Consider the following 19,396-nt stretch of genomic DNA (forward strand, 5'->3'; position numbering starts at 1 on the left):
TTGACTCCCGGCATTTTCCCCTTTTCCAACCCTTTTTAGCAAATCAATAAATGTATTTTGCAACACAAGATTGCGGCCGACTTTTCAAAAATCCATCTCGATGATTTACCTTTTGTTTGCACAAAAAGTGCTTTGTCAATGTTTTTTGGTTTTAAGTTTTAGGAAAGTGTTTCTTCTTGGCAGTTAAAGAAGCACTTGAAATCAAAGTGGTGTAAGACAAAAGTATGAAATATTAAAAAAAAAAAAAAACACTTTTTGGGGGGGAGGCACCCTCAGCCTGGGGCCCTGAGTCATGTGTGCCTCTGAGGACGATGGCATCGCCTCAGAATGCAGACGTAACAGCTGGTGGAAGAGACTGTGTGTAAGTGTGTGTGTGTGTGTGTGTGTGTGTGTGTGTGTGTGTGTGTGTGTGTGTGTGTGTGTGTGTGTGTGTGTGTGTGTGTGTGTGTGTGTGTGTGTGTGTGAGAGACAAAGACAGAGGGAGAAGAACTAAAGAAATCAAATCATTAGACGTAACTATTCCGCATGCCACACTCGTCTCCTCCTGCTTAGTCAGGAGATTCATTAATAGGAGGCAGATGGCTGATATGACACTGTTACAGTATATGTTCTCAAGGGTCACTGAGCCACTCCTGGGCACGAGTGTGTGTGTCTGTTAGCAGCATGCCGGTCATTTCCCTGCAACACACGTTACAGTAAAGGTGAAGTGTTCTCACCTGACACACAGATGGTATTTAAGCAGGCTCTCGGTTATCAGCAGCTGGGAACGCCACATCCACCATCAGTCAGCAAGTGGATGCTTGCTGACTGACTTGCTGCCGACTCGCTCCCCAGCTGGTGATGGGAAGTGACCTGTGATAAAAGTGAATAGCGAGCAGCAGGAGTGGCTGCTAACATACAAAGCGCAACAACACAAAGTCTAATAAATAGGTTCAGCTACATCCTCCCACAGCCTCTGGAGTGAGGTTTGAGAGTAAAATCAATTGTTGAGCGGACACAAAAGACGTGAATGCTTTCTTTTTTTTTTCATGATGCATTGTGGATTGACATGGTTCTGTTAGCACAGCCTTGTTTGCTGCTGTTTGATTCTGTCAAGCCAAAGCAGGGATGATCTCCGGCTACTCAGCTTCAGATTTTGACCGTGTATCAAAACTGGTGTGTAACCCACAGCGCCCGTCAGAAAAGGCCTCACTTTTAAGTTGACCAACGGTAAAGAAAAAGCTCTAATTTCTTCTCTTGATCCCTTTAAACTGTCCACAATATGCCGTTGATCCCTGACAGTGTTGAACGGTAATCACTGGAGAAGTATAATATTTAAAAACGCAACCCAAATGAGACCGAGCTAGCAGGCAGGAAGCTCGTTTCTCACCTACATGCACTGTAGAAGAAACGCTGAAGCTATATGCAAATTCTCAAAAAGCACATTCATCCTAAAATACTGTAGAAAGCAAATGTTACAGCAGTTCAGGTTTAGATGCAATGTGCTGACTTGTAGTTCCATTGTCTTTGCCATCTGTGCAAACTCAACAAAGCGCCATGGAAGTGGTTGGACGATCCCTTAATTAACGCAAGAACATCCTCCATATTGGGACTGGACGCCCTCCGGCGATCCACACTGACCTGACTCAGCATCGGAGCGCAGCGATGCCCCATCGCTCCGGCTTTCGCCATTCTTCTTCAAAAGTCATTACTCTCTTTTAACCGGCGATAGGCACGTTTAAATCCTCAACTCCTCTGGCAGTTTAATCATTAAAAAAGTGGTTTTAACAAAGTTATTATTTCTTCAGATGAGTGTGTCTCTATAAGTCGCACTTTCAGATGTGTTCTTTGTGGCTTTTTGCTCTTGGTGATATAGTGTAGCTGTGGGCCGGGGAGACAAGGGGCAGAGATCCAGAGGGTGCCAACAAACTCTCCCGGCCAGATTTGAAATCGATGACGACTTTGCTTTACCTCTGGCCAGGACCATAGCTTTAGTTTGAGGAGTTCACAAACAGGACAACCAAAAAATGCCTCCAAGGGAGAAACAAAACAATGTCTGTGGTGGGAAGCTGTGGGACCATTCAATAATGATGATATCATTCCTTTCCCATTATCACCTTAAAATGCCTACTCTTCGAAGTTATGTTTTTGTGTCGGATTCAGTTGTCGTCAACAAAAATATCAGTGGCAACATTCAACATTTCCAATCTGTGAATTTGAGACGAGTTATGAGTCCATATGTGTGTGTTTCACATCCTCTGTAGAATGAACGGAGAGCTAAATAAAAGACGAGATGCGATCCAGAGTGCGGGCCGACTCTTCCCCGCTCTACGAGTCGAAATGACACGTCGGCGGCCGCGTCGCAGCTGTGTGAGTGGTCCCGTAACCCTGAGGCCTCATCACAGAGTGTTCCCGGAGACAGCGCGGCCACTTTAAATGCAGCCACTGTGACTTCAGGGTTCACTAAGGAATCGCTGCTTGAATGCAGTTGGCTGGAAAGCTGGTGCGTTAGCTCTCAGCGTGGCGGCGGCACACGGGCAGGTTGTTAGGCATGTGGCAGGATCCTGTTTACATCAGGTGTATATTCGTTGTATGTATATGATCCAATGATAGCTGATCACGACATCCTTTCTAGCTTCGGCTTGTGGGGTCTAGTAAGAGACCCTGGGGAATTATGAGAGGCTGGTGTGGTTCAGGAAGTTTCATCTGCTATTACACAAAACGTAACCAGGCTCAGTGTATTTCACTCACATCTTAAAATGCAAAACAGGAGCCAATATCAGCTGAGATCTAATGGTCTCATTTGTTTGCATTAATTACACTCATGTCTCAAAATGTATTTGCTAAATGCGGCCGTTTTTAAAGTTTTCGGTTCTATTTTAAAGTTTCAATATTATGCGCCGATATGACACATGAGCAGCCGCCTTGTTGTCTCAGAGGTGAACAGAAATAGACGAAGTTCAGTTTAAAAGTTTCGCCTGCTGCGGGGAGAAAACACTGAAACATGTCGAGTAGTTAACATACAAACACATCATGGCAGTTTGCACACAAAGTCAGTTTTGCCTTTTGTGTATAAAGGCGTGTGCATAAATGTGGACTGAATACATTTGTTCATATGAGTGTATTTATATGCATACGTGATGGTTGTATGAACATGTTGCTCATCCATCCAAACTCACATTGATCATCACATGTTCCGAGCGACATTTCCCCCCCCATGATGGACTAATTTCCCATTCAACAGCGAGGAGAACCGAAGCGAGGGCATTCTAACGTTCCACCTCCTCAACATTCTTCTTCATCACAATGCGCCACAAACATGACCTGCACCAATAAAATGTTCCATTAATTTCATCACGATTCCCGGAATAGATTCCCCCTGCGATCCTTGTGCTGAGGCAGGGATTCGGCACGACGCGATGCACTTGGGCTGGCCTAAATTATCATACAAAAGAAATAAAGAAGTGCGACTTCTTTATTTCACCCGGGCCCCTCGTCAGACACAAACACAGCTGCATCAAAGCAAGAAATCAATTTATTTTCCTGCTCTGCCTTATTCAGTCGCCGCATGCCGTCCCCAAGTTTATGAAGACACACATTATAATTAGTCTACAAAGACTCGCTGAATATTCAGTGGTCCAGATCCACTGTTTCCTTTCCTACCACAATGTGCAATGAAAATAGATACCGCGAGTTTGGGACTGATTTTTGATTAGCCGAGCCCAAACACTGTGCGGCCCAAAAATAGATTGGTATACATAATGAAAATAGATTAAATTAGATTCATTTCTCTTTCCCGCGCTGCTTTGAAGGATGAGGCGTCTAAACGTGGGTGCATCTCTTAATAATATATAATGAGCTTGTTTGAAGATAACACTGCGTTTGCTGGCATAATACTTTAGGCCACATTAAACCCCACTTCTCGGTACAGTAGAATGAATGGTCTACTTGCCTTTTCTCCTCTCGCGGCATATTATCCGCCCATCATTTCTCTTTTGTGTGTTATTCAACGCTGAGGGGGAAGAAAGAGGCCTTCACATCGGCTTGGAGGGAAGATTTGCACCGCTGGCATGCGACGAGCACTCGTGCCCCTCTCTCAGTGGCCGCTTGTCAGTGTCACGCCGCCCAAACAGACTGTGTGCCCTTCATTTTTTGTGTCCCGGCTCTCCGTTATGGGAAGGTGTGCTGGGATTATGTACAGAATGCTCCGCGCTGTGAAGGAGCTTATACTTCACACCGTAAGTCTGATTCCCATTGAGGGAGCCTGTAATACCACACCTGCAGAGCCAGATAAGCTCTCAATCCTCCCTATTATGCTACAGCTATTATTCTCCTGTGTAATATCACATCTGCAAAATAACAAATAAAAAATCATTATGAGAGAAAAGGTGTGAGCAAATGGAAATACGGCGACAATTTATGATGTTAATATTCATATCCCCGCATGTTTTGCATGCCGTATGCACCGCAGGGTGTGCAAGCGGCTTATTCCTCCCTAAATGTCGAACAGTGAAACTAAACGGGCACGCCGCGACGCTAACGTCACGATCAACAGGCTGATCATCCCTCTGACAGCTGGAAAATATGAAGTGTTCTTTTTCTTTTAAATTGCGGTCGGGGATGGTGCGAAGGTGCGGAGGTAATTTGACAGCAGGAAATATGGGGGTTTATGATTGATGGCTACCACTCTAATTCTTTTTTTTTTTTTTTTTTTTACCGCTACACGATTACATCCACTGCTTTCTTTAAGCAAACTAACCCGAAACAGTCCGTCATCATGGACAAACTCGTAGCGAAACTTAATTATACATCGTGGTGCAGTGACTGGAGCACTCGATGAAAAAGTCAACATTTCTGCTTAATTGAAGAAAAACTGATTCATTATTCATCAGTAAAAAGAAAAAAAAAGTCGAAGAGTGAAAGTATTCCATCCATGACTGACTGACACACATTTGGCGTCCCGACTCTTCGCAGCCGATACGGGCCAAAATACTTACTGTATCTACCAGAGGGCTGGCCTTTGATCTGCTTTTCCGACCCACTTAATTAACAAGCTCGACCCATTACAAAACCATGAGAATGTTTAATATAGCAAAGTGAAGCATGAATTTACAAGCAGCATGGTGCCATTTCCCAGCTTTGATGAGCAGACAGGACTTTGTGAGCGTGCGGCGCCGCGGCGGTGGAAGAGCTGGCCAGGAAATGTCAGGTCATCAGAATCCTGTGATTGCAGTGCTCGTGTTTAGAAGGGTTCGGGGGGGGGGGGGCGGGGGGGGGGGGGCACAAAAACATCTCTAAATGTAAATCCAATCTAATGAGCTCACCATGGCATAATTTAATCAAATCTACATATGAAAGAACCTCTGCCCTGTGCGACATTGGGATGGAAGTGCCAGTAATTAGCTTTACAGATTGGAGGTATATTTCCTTGGTTTGCCGGAGAATGGCGAGGTAAATGTTTGCTTACTGTTTTGAAGATGAGTATGAAATAAAATTTACCACAGGACAGCAAAGTGTTTCATGCAAGAACTTCAACCACCGCTGTTTGTGAATAGCAGATTAAGCTAGGAGATTTAAATTTAACAGCAGTCTGGATGTAGATTTTGGCTTTAAAAGGGATTTCTCACTGCACTCCAGCACACACGAGGGATTCAAAATGCACATAACTGTATATGCACTGCTTTAAAAAAAAAAAATACTGTTTGTATACCTTGCATGAACTGTCAGGCAGTTAATCAATTAATAGTTGATAGGAAGAAAATGCGATAAAACAATGAATCGATAACTTGACCACCACGCTAGCAGCTCTGTGAGGCAGAACTGAGGCACGTTAGTGCTTTGAGCTAAATGCTAACGTCATCATTCTGGGCAACAACAAAGTCATTACCATACATCATCTGGGAACCATGCATGTCTGTACAAATGTTTGTGCCAATCCATTTCAGGTATATGCACTTTTTAACCTCGTGGCACTTAAAAAGTCACTGGATCAATCAATCAATCAATAAGTATCTTCCTCTGGAGACCATGAATGTCTGTACGAAAACGTCATGGCAATCCATCGACCCTTCAGACGGACGGATTGACTGACAGACAGCCATCCTTGAGTCGTGCTGATAATCTGAAAACAATCACGAGTTACCAAAAAATGCCAAACTGATGATCTGTTGATCGTACATTTTTTATTTTGCTGCTTTTCTCTTTATATTATCGTAAAACTCAAGGTTTTTATGGATTTTGGTGTGGGGCTCTGGGAGCTTGTGATGAGCAATTTCTGTTATATTAAAGGCTAAATTAATTATTATTATTTTTTTTATTATTAATCTTTTAAGTAACAATATGATCACTGCAGCCCTACTTGATATGCTTTTAACAATACAGCCACTTTTAACAACCTCAACAATGTTCTCCATACTGCGCACTATCTGACATTGAGTCTCTTCAAACAGACTTGTTGTTGTTTAAACAAAAGCACATTTGCTGTTGCAGATAACTGTGTAGGACACGGAGTCACTGGATAGAGAGAAGCTATCTGATCCTGCACTCTGCATGCAAGATGCAGAACAAAGACTGCAGTACGATACGAGAGCAAACATGAAGCAAGCCGCGCTGTCGGTTCTTGTTTACCGCACGTCATTATAATGCCGGATTTCTCAACATTTTCTCCCGAGACTCGACTTGTTTTGGCCCAAAGAAATCTCATGACCTGAGCAATTAGAGAAATGGCAAGTTGTCAACTAAATTGGAGCTTAGCATATTTTTTGTGTTCCTCTTCCATAAAACACGGCTGGGATCGCCCCAGAGACTATCTCCAGGGCGTTTCATCAAATGACCCCATATGGGGACGAAAGCAGAAGGATGAGAAGTCAAAGAAAACCAAAGTGCAGATAGAAATCACACCTCAGGCTGTGCGCGTTAAGACATGAGTGGACCGTGGCGGTGAAGCCGTCTACCTCATCAGTTACCTTAAATAAAAGTGGCGTGTGTCCCTCAATGCCTACTTTGGAAAGTGAGGCGCCTGTATCCTCACTATATTCTCACACACACACACACACACACACACACACACACACACACACACACACACACACACACACACACACACACACACGCTGGCTCAGAGAGGCCCAATTACCTGCTGGAAAATGCTGGCACTCGAGAGGCCCCAGACCGGTACCAAGAGCCCACAGAAGGCTCACTCACTCAGCTCCATGCCCACAGCGAAACAAAGGGGATTTCGTGTCTCTGTTTAAATCCTTGGGCTTTGGATACATTTCGACGCCCCCCCACCACCACCCCCCCCACCCTCCACCCCCCAATATGGACGTTTTAAGAACTGATTTATCCTCTATTACTGAGGCACAGGGCCCAGATCTGGCCTTGGGCACGCTCAGAGCAGCACATCATGGTGCTCATGAGGGAAAACAAGGACAGGATGACAAAATAAGAGACATCGCAAAATCACCCTTATTGCTTTGGATGGGGCGCAAACATTATGGGCGTGTAAGTGATCAGATATTTAGAGTAATCTGATCAAACAGCTTTCCCAAGCCTCCAAATCGTGTCCACAAACGTTGGAATGGTGTCCAGATGAGTCAAAAGCCTCGGAACCGAGGCGGAGATTTTGTTCTCTTTACATATAACTTGGTAACCATTCAATGGGAAAGAGAATTATACAACGAGCTCTGCCCACTTCAGTCCGCCCGTTGGTTGGAGTCAGAGCAAACCAGGCGGGGCAGGCCGCCAACTGACAGTTCTTCTTCTATTTAGATTGATTCTGGTGAGAACATATGCGGCTCGCTCTGGTAAGCCGAGGTAATTACATTCTATGGAGGAGTAAAAGGCCGCAGGTGGCAGGAGAGGAGAAGTAATGGATGCATGGAGACGTAGCGGTGGATGCAACGGACAAAGTGGAAACGTGGATAAAAAAAAAGATCTTTTCGGTGGAGTATGGGAATAAAGCCCGACGGTGATGAAAGCGTAGCTGAGATGGATCATGACAGCGATGGACAAGGGAATGAAACTTAAATGACATAGGTCAGTTCAACTTTAAAAGAGTGGCAAAGGGGATGGATGACTTCCTGTGTTAATACAAGATACACACACAGTGTTCAACCAGAGCTTTTTTATCGTATTTAAATGATTAATTAAACAAGTTTACAACATAATTTGTTATATATCCCTTCATGGGGAATAATTTGACATTTTACAAAATACACGTATTTGCTTTCTTGCCGAGAGTTGGGTGTGAAGATTAATAGCCCTCTCCTCTCGTGATTGAGTGCGGTATTGATCTTCTCATCTAGCTCATGCAAGAAAGTGAATAACCTTATTTATCTTTTGTACCCTCTGACATAAAACTTATTGGGAGGAGATGACTTTTTTGGAGGGGTTTTGTTTTTTGCTTGTAATATTCAAGCGTTGTTAGATTTTTAACCATTTTGAAGAAAAAGCTTCCATCAGGGAAAATCTCACCATAATCCTTCTTTTAAATTTGCAAAGGATATTTTTCTTTTTGGCGTATTCAGCTGTGCTCTTTGATGGAAGGGACCGGAACATGCGAGGAGAAAAAGAGATAAAAACAGCAAATGAAGAAGGGAAAGGAAAAAGAGAGATGGAGATGAAAAGGGGGAGAAGATGAGAAGGTGAGGGGGAGGAAGCAGAGGGAAAGATGAGCGAGAGCGAGGGAGTACAATGAAGAAGACCATATATGAGGATCCACATTTCTGATGATTGTGAAAGTGATTACGGATTTTCTTTTTTTTTTTTGTGTGGAAAAAATCAAGATGCTGAGACTTTGTACATCAATACACATTTACAAATCCCCACACACGTACACAATGCTCAACTGTTGACGCTCAAAAACATATTTTTCTCATTCAGTGGTGACATCTGTTCCACCGCCGCACAGATTACAATTTTCTATCCTAATAGGACCGACCAACCGGCCATCAGCACATTTAATGTGAACTAGAAATTGACCAATAACAGTTTATTAAGACCGCTCACAGTTTTGAGTTCAGGTCTGGCCCGAAGCCCACGGACGGATCGATATATCTGGGTCTTATTCTCCTGGCCAATGTATTACCCCAACAAATAAACCGCACGTACATGCAGCCATAGGAGGCAGTCCACATATGAGACTAGGCTCGCCCTTATAGCTTTCTTACACAAAGTTGTGTACTGCTAAAATGTATTTGAGGCAACTGTGCAGAGTTTGCACATTAACATATAGAATACAAGTGCTTTATTTAATATATCAGAATTGAACGCACAACTGCACATTTCCGATCATCTATAGCAAATACAACACAATTATTACGTTTGGAAGTTGCCGAGGCACTAACCTAATTTCTTTATCACTATGGTTGAAGTGTTCAGAGAGTATGAACACCTATGTGGATATAGGTTTTGGGAGATGGAAGTCCTATTGCTAATACATTTCTTTTTTTTTTTTTTGTTATTGGCTGGAGCTCTCAGCAATGTTTACCTCTCTTGAGGCAGTGTTGCTGAAAATTGGTAAGGGAATTGAGTCTTGGTTTGGGAACCGCGTTTTCTAAAGGTGTGGGAAAGTTTCCCCTCGGGTTTCAAGTCTGAAATGTCTATCAAGTTTGAAATTAAAATTCATCCGTGTGGAGTTTTATTTTCTTCATTTCGTTTTGCTAGGCTCGTTATTTCTCGATCAGTTCGAACGAAATCGGTGAAGAACGCGGAATCAGACAATAACAAGACAGATATAGAGAGAGATAGAAAGGAGACCGACAGAAACAGCTTTTACATTGTATTGTATTTGTCCAGCTTTGTCGTCCTTTTCCCTGTTCTTTCTATTTCTGGGTGACTACTTCGAGAAATAGAAAGAGTCAAATTCCTCACATACTTGGAGATGACTCCTGATTGTGACTGTGCCGCCCAACGGGTCAATTTCCACTCTTCCAGTAACAAAAAATAACACAACCCAGGAAGGTAATGGCTTCCTCCTCTGACCTTGGAAGATAATGGCACTACCAGAAAACTCTGTCATCATCTCAACCTCGGCACCTGAGGCATTCGCACACTAAAGTGACCCGAAATAACAGGCCTCTCTTTGGAAATACAAGAAAAAGAAAAATGTAATTGGCTTTTCGAAAAACTTCCGCACCACTCATCCATATAGTGAAACCGTGCAAAGCTACCTCAGCGGGAGGGGCTTGAACCCCAAGCGACCACCTTGAGAGCATGTGCCGTACACGCCGCTCTCTCGTGGGACCAAAGCTGCCGCTGTGATCTCCCTCTGTCAATCTCGCGTACAGGAAGTGACACAAAAGACGTTAACATTCTTCTCTCCGCTGTGATTGCGTGGGTTCCTTTTCTTTTTCCCTCTGATTCGCTGGGAGAGCGCTGAGTGTTCAGTTAGTTATGATAATTGTCTCCAGACCTCCCGGGGAGCACGATCCTTTCCCAGTTGGATGGCTGTGAAGTTGTTTGCCCAAGCAGATGAGTCTTTGTGTGTGTGTGTGTGTGTGTGTGTGTGTGTGTGTGTGTGTACAGTGCCCAGCTACAATGTGTCACAGAAGCTTTGGCGATGCTGCACACGTGCGCTCGTGTGTGATTATGTGTGTCGGGGCGCATCAGCACGGATCGGGCGTGCTGTATTCCCAATACTCCCAACACTCCGAGCGGAGGCAGGAAAGCAAGGCCCATGTTTCATCTTCGTCACATATCGCTTCTTCTCATTCTTTCCGTCTTTTGATCCTTTTAGTTAAGCAAACTATAAGGATCCCCCCCCACCCATTCCCCAAGTGGATTACATCCTATGGATTCCTGGGAAAGCAAATGACCGTGTCCTACGACTGAAGGAATACTTAAGGAGTAAAATCCCCTCATTTGTCATGCTGCCTAAAGCCCACGCCTTTTTCCGAATTCTCTAGTTTAACTCGGTGAATGCCTCGGTGTGTTCTCTGGCGTTGAGCTGCCCCCAGACCTGCCTGGCCTTCTAAAGAGTTCAGAGTCGCCACCTTAAATACCCGATGGCGACTCTCTGAACTTTCAAGAAGCCTGAGGAAGGGCCAGGTGCTTGAAACTTTACTGCAAATAAAACGGGCAGATCTATTTGAATCCGGCACCCATCTGATCAGACGCGCATGTCTTTTCCATCGCTCATTATGTTGAAGTTGTCATCAATAATTGCTATAATCGCAATCATCAGAAAACACAACTGACACACTGATGTCCACCATTATGCCTGTAATTTGAAATCCCCGCACAGAGAGAAGCGCTGTCTTGTCCTTGTACTGTACAATCAGTGTGCAACATCAGTCATTTCCTGTCAATCACTTAGCTTGAACAGCTAATGTCATCAGCTAATGCCATTAGCTAACTAAGGGGGGGCAACCTCACCATTCATTTCCGTAACTCTCCACGACTGACGATGTTTATGACATTCTCTGTCTTCTGTCTTTAGGCAACAAATTCCCGCTTGTTTCTATCAAATAAGATGGAATATAAAAATCATTGGTATTGTTATGCTTATATTTGAACTTTGGACGCTAAGAGCGTTCCTCTAAAAATCTGAAGGTCTGCCAGGTGGATGAAAAGGGTGTATCAGCAGGGGGGCCCGATTCCCCTCGAATCCACAAATCAATTAAAAGTTGTTCATCGCCAAAAGGGCATTAAGTGTCAGCAACCCCCTTAGAAGAGCAGCTTATCTGGGTCGTCCAGACACAACTCATATACTGTATGCCTTTTGTTAAGAATTTAACTTTCTGAACTCAGGCTTCAACACTACATTTCCACGGTTGCCATGGTGAGGCAACTCACAGCCTCCCGCTGTCAAGTGAAATGGCATTTCAATCCAAATGATGTGTTGACTATTTTTCTTTTTTTTATTAACATAATGTGCAAACGTTGTGACACAATGCAGTCGGGGGAAAAAAACACCTTATGTTTTCTATTATGGTTATGTTTATGGCAGGCATAGCAGAAAATGCTTTGACATTGAATAAAGTACATACAGCACATATTTACCAAAATAACAATCTTCCCCCCCACCTGATCCTTGTCTGCTATTTGAAGCAAAAGTGTGGGGTTTGTACTACAAATTTGACTCAACAGTGTTCTTTACACGACCTTTCACTTTATGACTTGTGTCTGCGTGTTATGACCTATATAATATGACATATGGCTCCCCGGTGCAGCATTTCCCTTTCCTGCTATCTGGGAGCGCCTTGTGTAAAAAAAAATACAGTGTCATATCTATCACTTTATAATTCAGCTTTTCATTTCGCCGATTTTTTGCACTGGATTCAGCAAATGATTATTAAATGTGTTTATCTAGAGGGCTTTTGTTTTACAGACCAAATGTGTTTCTTTTTTTAAGGGTGATAAACTCTGACTTTGCCTCTGGAAATTCGAATACTTTGTTCTGCTCTGGGAAAGGCCGACGATGTTTAAGAGGTCGACTCAATCTTAGATTTGCAGTCAAGGTCTCTCCAGTGAGAAGTATCCTAGTTTTATGTTAATGAAAATTACAGCTCAGACTGTTTGAAACATTGGAGAATGGAGAGTGAAAAAAAGAGAGGGGGGAGACATTTTCTACTTATTCCTTTTCTTTTACCTAAACAGAATTGTGGACGCGCTGCAGGCCTGCCAACCTCCTCCCAAAGTGAAACCAGAAGATGCTCAAATAACCCACAAGTCTTTGCTCTCCAGGTGGTAGAAGCCCATTTGGATTTCGCAGCCTTAATGCGTGTGCTGGGTCACTCTGGGCTCTTCCTCTCTCTCTGTTCCCCCCCCCCCCTGTTCCATCAGTAGACTGTTAAACACTCGCCATGGAAGCTGAGGTAAAACCATCCACAGAAGGACCTTTAGTCATGTTAAATCCACTGCAGCCTCTCAAAGAGTGCAGATGCGGGTCGCAGCAGCAGTGGTAATTCAGGGGAGGAAAAAAAAGTATTGTTCTCTTTCAAAAATAGGTCTGACCTTTTTCCCGGTTTGAAGCTTTTAGTTTACTTCAGTAAGAGTTTAGTTAAGGTGAGTTAAAACACGACATACTGAGGGTACGTACAAACATAGACAAGAATTAAAGCACACATAATGAACAGAACCAAAGGATTTATTAAAAAAAAAGTCTAACCTAGAAATTCGTTTTCAGCAGCTGCTAGGACTGATCAAAAGTTCTGTTGCAAAAAAAAAAAAATGTGGAATGGGAAACAGATAACAGGCCTTGACCATCCGAGCAGCTGAGCGCTACAATAGGGAAACAATTGTGAAGTCGATTCTGTGTTTTAGTGCAAGACGATGAAAGGAAGCGACAGATTCTGCAATCGGACACGTTGTGGTTTCTGTTTGTGGTACGGGTAGTATTGACCATTCACGTTGGACCAAGCGTTTGATTGAATGCAGGTAAACGGTCCGATTGGAGAACAAAAGAACGCATCGGCAGAAATGTAATCCGGTACCCGATGGGCTCCGAGATTGTGTGATGTGAGACGGAAGACTTGTAGTTTAGCCAAATACAAGCTATAGAGGACTGAATCATGAGTGGGAGTTCATCGAGAGAAGCACGCTCTAGGAATGCCATGTCATTTGTTAAAAGTATAGATTTGATTTTCGCAATATTTCTCAACTGAAAGAAACAAGATCAGTGTTCCGATGTTGATCACAAAGGATCTACCGAGATTCTGAGAGACGAAAACTGATGAAAACGTTGCAAAGAAAACTATGAAACCCTAACCACTTTCCACTGTTTGTAATGCAGGTGTATAACATTCAGGTTTCTGGACAGTTGGTCTTACAGAAACATAAACCAGAGGACCACCTAGGAGAAAAACATGGTTCAAAAACCACATTGGCAAAATACTGATTTATTTGTGGTCTCTATTTTTCTTCTTATCTTATTCTATGTTGTAATAACCAACCTGGGTCTTCTTCCTTGAACATTTTAAGATGAAGTAGTATCCTAGGAACCGCATTCACATTAGACCTCTCAGTTAAACCTCATTCAGTTCGGATACGGCCAAATCAATACCACTTGAAGCGTACGCTATATTTAGAATATATTCACCACTTCGCCTTGCCATCAGATGACCCTTTTCAGCGAGGAACTGAAGCTGCTATCTCTCTGCGAAACCAACACACTCCTCGTTCATTTTACCTCACAGCACACCTGTCTACCGCTGCTGCCTCAAACCCAAATTGTTTGTGTTGTCGTGTGACCTTGGTGGATGCGAACTAAAACTTTAAAAAGCCAAAGTCGCGCAACGAGACGGACAAACTGGAGGCGGCACTGGATGAGCAGCTCCCGTGTCCTGCGAGGTAAAACTAATGAAACAGCTTCAGGTCCCTGTCGGAAAGGGCTGTCTGATGTCAAGGTAAAGCGTTGAGAATATTCCAAATACAATGTAGGCCTGGACACAAACAGATTTGTTTTGGTTGTCCTTTATTTAAGGAGGCTAAAATATGTTTTGTTGCTGCAATGAAGTGCCATAGACGGGGACCATGGCAGTTCATTGCTTTGCTCCCGTCTACTGCAGGCAATAGCCTATAATGACTGGCTGATGAATGAAGCTACCTCACACAACCCCACTTCAACAAATCCAAACGATACCTTTCATAATCGTGTTTTATTTGCCATTGTCACAATTCCCCCCCTTATGCTTGCACAGATGATTTAGAAGGCGGCATGTGCAATTGGTTGGCATTGGACGTTAATGACTTCATTCAAGGTTTTTGCCAAATCAAACAATAACAGCGCCCTTGTCCGGCGATAGGGGCTAATTAACGGCGGTTACATTAGCGAGTAATTCAACTCTGCCGTTCAGGTTGTAGCAAACAAACGGGTATAGCGACGATCAGACATCTGAAATGACCAGTTGCACTTGAATCGGGTAGGTATCTGTGTGTGTGTGTGTGTGTGTTTGTGTGTGTGTGTGAGAGAGAGAGAGAGAGCTATTATTAAATTAAGGCTAAAGGCTTTTGGTTTTGTAACTTTTCAACTTTTCATCCCAATCCACCGTAGCTGGGCCCACACATACAAAAGAGCAGGCAAGCTCTGAATGGAAATCCTCCCACTCTTGTTGAGCACTCTGCACTCTGCCCCAATACAGGTGATGGAAACTACATGCATACAGTTATGTATGTATATATATATATATGACCCTCTGAGCCTGACTTTACGTGAATGATCCATTTTAATTAATTATGTTACCACTCTGATTTGGCGGGGTCACCTCCATCTGTCTTACACATGACAATCTTTCAACCCGTCATCACATCCTATAGCTCATATGGATGCCAAATGTAGGGCCAGTATGTAAGTGTGCGTAGGTCTCCTGTACAGTATGTGCCTGTCAGTGCATGTGTCTCAAAGAGACAACCTAGAGCCTCAGACGGCTGGAGTTAGAATATCCTCTGAGACTGCACACCAGGGGGTTGACTGACGGGATGAAATCAGTTTTTCCCCTCCTCTCCACTTTCACCTGTGAAGATTAAGTGGCCTTCTAGAATCAGCTAGAAATGGATCTTTGGCCAACCTGTATATTTGTGAAGTGGCTTTCACCTCGCAATTTTCTTTTTCCAGCATTTATTTAAGGGAATATTCTAAGAAACGAAATTTCGCCCGCCACTTTCACGTAATTTAAAGGTAGACCCGTCCACAGCTCTGAGAAGTAGCAGACTGAAGCTGAACCAGGAAGTAGCTCCAGTGATCTTTACAGCAAAGAGTTGGAGTGATAATGTTATTATTTACTCCCATATTAGCAAAAGTGGTCAGTAATGAGATCCTATCACTCCACTGCATGCACTAATGGCTAGAACTTTTTGATGAAGACTGATAACTGGATAATTATTTTCTACAGCTAAAGCTCACTAAGTAAGACGTTGTGTTGTTTAATCGCCGGGTGCAGTAACACCTTAGGTGTCGTATCATGAGGTTGTCAGCATAACAGTGAAGCGTGTACGGTTGTATTACGGTTGTATTAGAAAGTATCTGAGCATGGTTTGTGGGTTCTTTACCCGCCTCAATAAGTCACTTATTTATTATCATAAGTGCTTCCGATAATGTGGCTGGCCGTTTGTTTTCAATCTGTCCAATAACGGGACTGCTGTTGTTGCTATGGCCTGAGGTTTTGTCGAGGCTGCCGCATCCCCAGATCACAACAGTGACATTTTTAAATGAAAGCCAGCCCGAATGCTGGACGAAGCCACACACAAATAGAAAAAAAAATTGTCATTTCCTAGTGCTTCCTACTGCTAGAATAGCCAAGTGAGAAATAGTGATTTCATACATCTTTGATTGGCAAATAAACACTGATGAAGGAAACACATGATTCTCTGCATCTTGCAAAAACACACATAACACCCACACACAGTCAAATACACTGCGAGACACACACACACACACACACACTGGTTGTGTCTGCAGCCTGTTGTTGTTATTATTGTTATTATTCCTGGTGCTCTGCAGTGCCACACACTCGCGCGCACCACATCCCCCCCCCCCCCCCCCCCCCCCCCCCATTTAGGCGCTGCTACGACACCCGGACGACAACACCCGGACCCGCGCGCTCCCTAGGAAACTGTCACAGTTCATTCCCGTTAATATTACGAGTCATTTTTATTCCGCCGCCGCAGCTTACAGCTAATCATATGTCTCATAAATCATATATGTGCTCAGGCTGAAAGCAAATCATTTGCATTTCATTAGAAGTTCCGCACTGAATAATAATAATATTAGTAAAAAAAAAAACACTCATTGAAGGTTGATGCATTTACAGTGGCTCCTATTATGTGACGATTATCTCTCATTTGCATAATTCGTGTTTCGGGCTGCATGGACACAAGTGCTCATTGGCATTAGCTGAGGTAGATGATGGGGGGGCTTACCTGTGCACAAGAGGAGCGCGGTGAGTCCCACGCACCGGAGCGGCCCCATGTCTCGCCGTGGACTCACGGTTATCCGGGGAGTGCAGGGGGGGAGGAGGAGGAAGGGAGGGGGGGAGAGCCGCTGGATAACTCCCTCAGTAGAAAGCCGCACAACTTTGCCCGCAATTTATCCTCTTGGAGCAGTTCTCCGTTTCAAAGCAAACGGCCGTATTCCGTGCGAGGACACCACCTGGCATCACAGACATGAAGTCAGTCAGCAGCACATCCCACAACAGAGCACAGTTCTAGGCTAGATGTTTGCAACAGGGGGCCGAAGACAAGTCCAATTTACTCAAAAAGAAAAAATATTCATATTCCCCGCAGTGTTGATGTTACTTGTTAATTTCGGGGGGTTAAACAGGTGCCTCGGGGTGCGTAGATCCCGACCGTCTGACACCAATCTCACCCTACAGCACCCAGGATGTTAAATATTCACCAAATGAGGGCTGAACGTGTGAAATATTCCTTTTAACCGTCTGTCTGTCTCTGGGCTTTGCACACTTGTAAAACATAACATAAATAAACCTGCTGAAATATGTTTTTTTTTGCTTCTTACCATATTTCTTTTATTGCCCTGGATGCGACGCCGCGGACATTCAAATCCAAATCTCCGCCTCCGAGCGAATCAAAAAGTCCCCAAATAGTCTCTGTTTTCCAAGGAGATCTCATGTCTTCATAGATCGGCCGGTGGATTCCCAGAGATCCCGAATGAGCCGGCGAGCGAGGCGTAAACACGCGCGATGTCCGATAATACGAGTCCTCCCAACTTTCCACGTTGCGGGGAAGCGTCGCAGCGGCGGCAGGTGGAGTGGATCCGGCGCCGTGGCCGCTCTGCACCCTGTGGCTGCGGACCGGAAGAGTGCTGGTGCAGAAACCGACTGGAGGGGGGGTTGGGGTGGGTGGGGGGGGACCGGGACGCGCTGGGTTGGCAAATTAGAGGGTTTTGCAGGCGTCACGTCAGCAAGTGTTTTGCCATTCAATTCCCGACTCGCGTCACATGGGGATTGCGCTTTTATTTAGTCTAAAACAAGTTGGCGACATATAAGACAGATCATACCTCCACGCATCCTATTTCTGATTATATTTAAGGTTGAATGGTGAAAATGAGACAGACAATAATCATAATTCTAACAGGAGAAAACACTTTTTTTTTTGGTGCGTATTCATTTCAGCTCGAAGCTGCATTATTTATTTGATATCAAATAATAAAGAGAAACTTGGCACACATTCCAGTAAGAAATAATCCACAATATGCAAAACAAAAACCTGCGTATTTTTCTGATATGTAATGAAGTGAAAGAGCATTTTTCATGATTGAATTGCCCCGAGCTCGGGTTCAAGCAATCGATGACACAATCAGCTCACATTACGTTTTTATTTTACCACTCCCATAACCTGCTGGTCGGATCGTTAACGTCCAGTGAGTGAGGAACAGAGTGGTGCAACCTGTTGTGTCACGGGTTCCTTCGTGAAGAACCAACAGTGCCACCTATCGGTCACCTCCGGCTGCACGCCGCTGCCCTCAGTGAGCTTCATGACTCAGACGTCAGTGTTTGTGTGGCTGGAAAAGGAGCAGTCTCTCCTTAAGTGGCATGAAAACATAATGATAACACCTCGAATATGAAGTCATTACAAAGTAGGTCACATGTATTGATATAGTTCGTAAGAATTAATATAATAATATATTCAGGAAAATCCTTTTACAGAAAGGGGAAAAAAGTGCAGGGGGTGCAATAATACTGTTAAAGAGGGACTCTGGTGATTTAGTACAGCACGTTAATAATCTGAAAGTATAACATGTTGTCAAATAAATGTAGTTGTGGAAAGAAAAGCAACAAAAAAGTTATTGAAATAGCATTGAAATACTGAAGAAGGTCAAGAATCTCTGTATTCTTGATTGAATGTCCTTCCATTCCTACATTCCATCACTGCTGAGCAGCCTGTAAGTAGAGCAAATAAAAAATAAAGTATAATACATGGTGTGTCAAGAAAATAGTAGGTGCGTTAAGTTCAATAATCTATCTATGTGGGTCGATCCCTCCGTTGTTTCAAAGAACGATTGCAGCACAGCCGCCGGTGGCTTTGCTTCCTCTGCACCCTGCTGGGCGAAAAGCCCGAGCTGCCAGCGTAAAACGCTCGCTATTCCTCAAGTGAAGAAAGAGTGAACGAGCCACAATGGGACACACAAGCCGGTGACACGTTGAAAGGCATGCGGAGGAGCCACCCGGCAGCTGAGGCCTCTCCACAACAGTGTTAAACACCAATTACAGGCCATCGGCAGGCGAAGTGGAGGAACCCTGTGGGTTTGGAAGAAAGCGTAGAGCTTCCCTCCTTCATCCTTTTCCTCTTCCTAGTGCTTTCATCTGCGCCAACACCATGTGAGCAGAATGAGAAGAAACGGGGGAACACATTCAGAATTTCCATCTCAAATGATAGCATTCAAGCAAGTGCTCCCCATAATACACGCCGGTGACGGAGAGAGGTTCATAATATTCATGTGAAAACACCAGCTTTCACA

General features: G+C 43.9%; 1 protein-coding gene across 1 annotated transcript in view; it reads right to left on the minus strand.

Annotated features, from left to right (window-relative positions):
- LOC311029903 (transmembrane protein 132C) overlaps positions 1-17,545 on the minus strand; it is a 115,587-nt gene extending 98,042 nt beyond the window's left edge. The window contains exons 1-2 of the mRNA XM_084035308.1: positions 17,435-17,545; positions 16,840-17,068 (exon numbers count right to left, since the gene is read on the minus strand). Coding sequence (XP_083891434.1) covers positions 16,840-16,888 — 49 coding nt within the window. The 5' untranslated portion in view covers positions 16,889-17,068; positions 17,435-17,545. The remainder of the gene's footprint in view (positions 1-16,839; positions 17,069-17,434) is intronic.
- Positions 17,546-19,396: the final 1,851 nt, after the last annotated feature.

Source organism: Eutrigla gurnardus (genome assembly GCF_963514095.1).
Source record: "Eutrigla gurnardus genome assembly, chromosome: 19".
NCBI classification, from domain to species: Eukaryota; Metazoa; Chordata; class Actinopteri; order Perciformes; family Triglidae; genus Eutrigla; species Eutrigla gurnardus.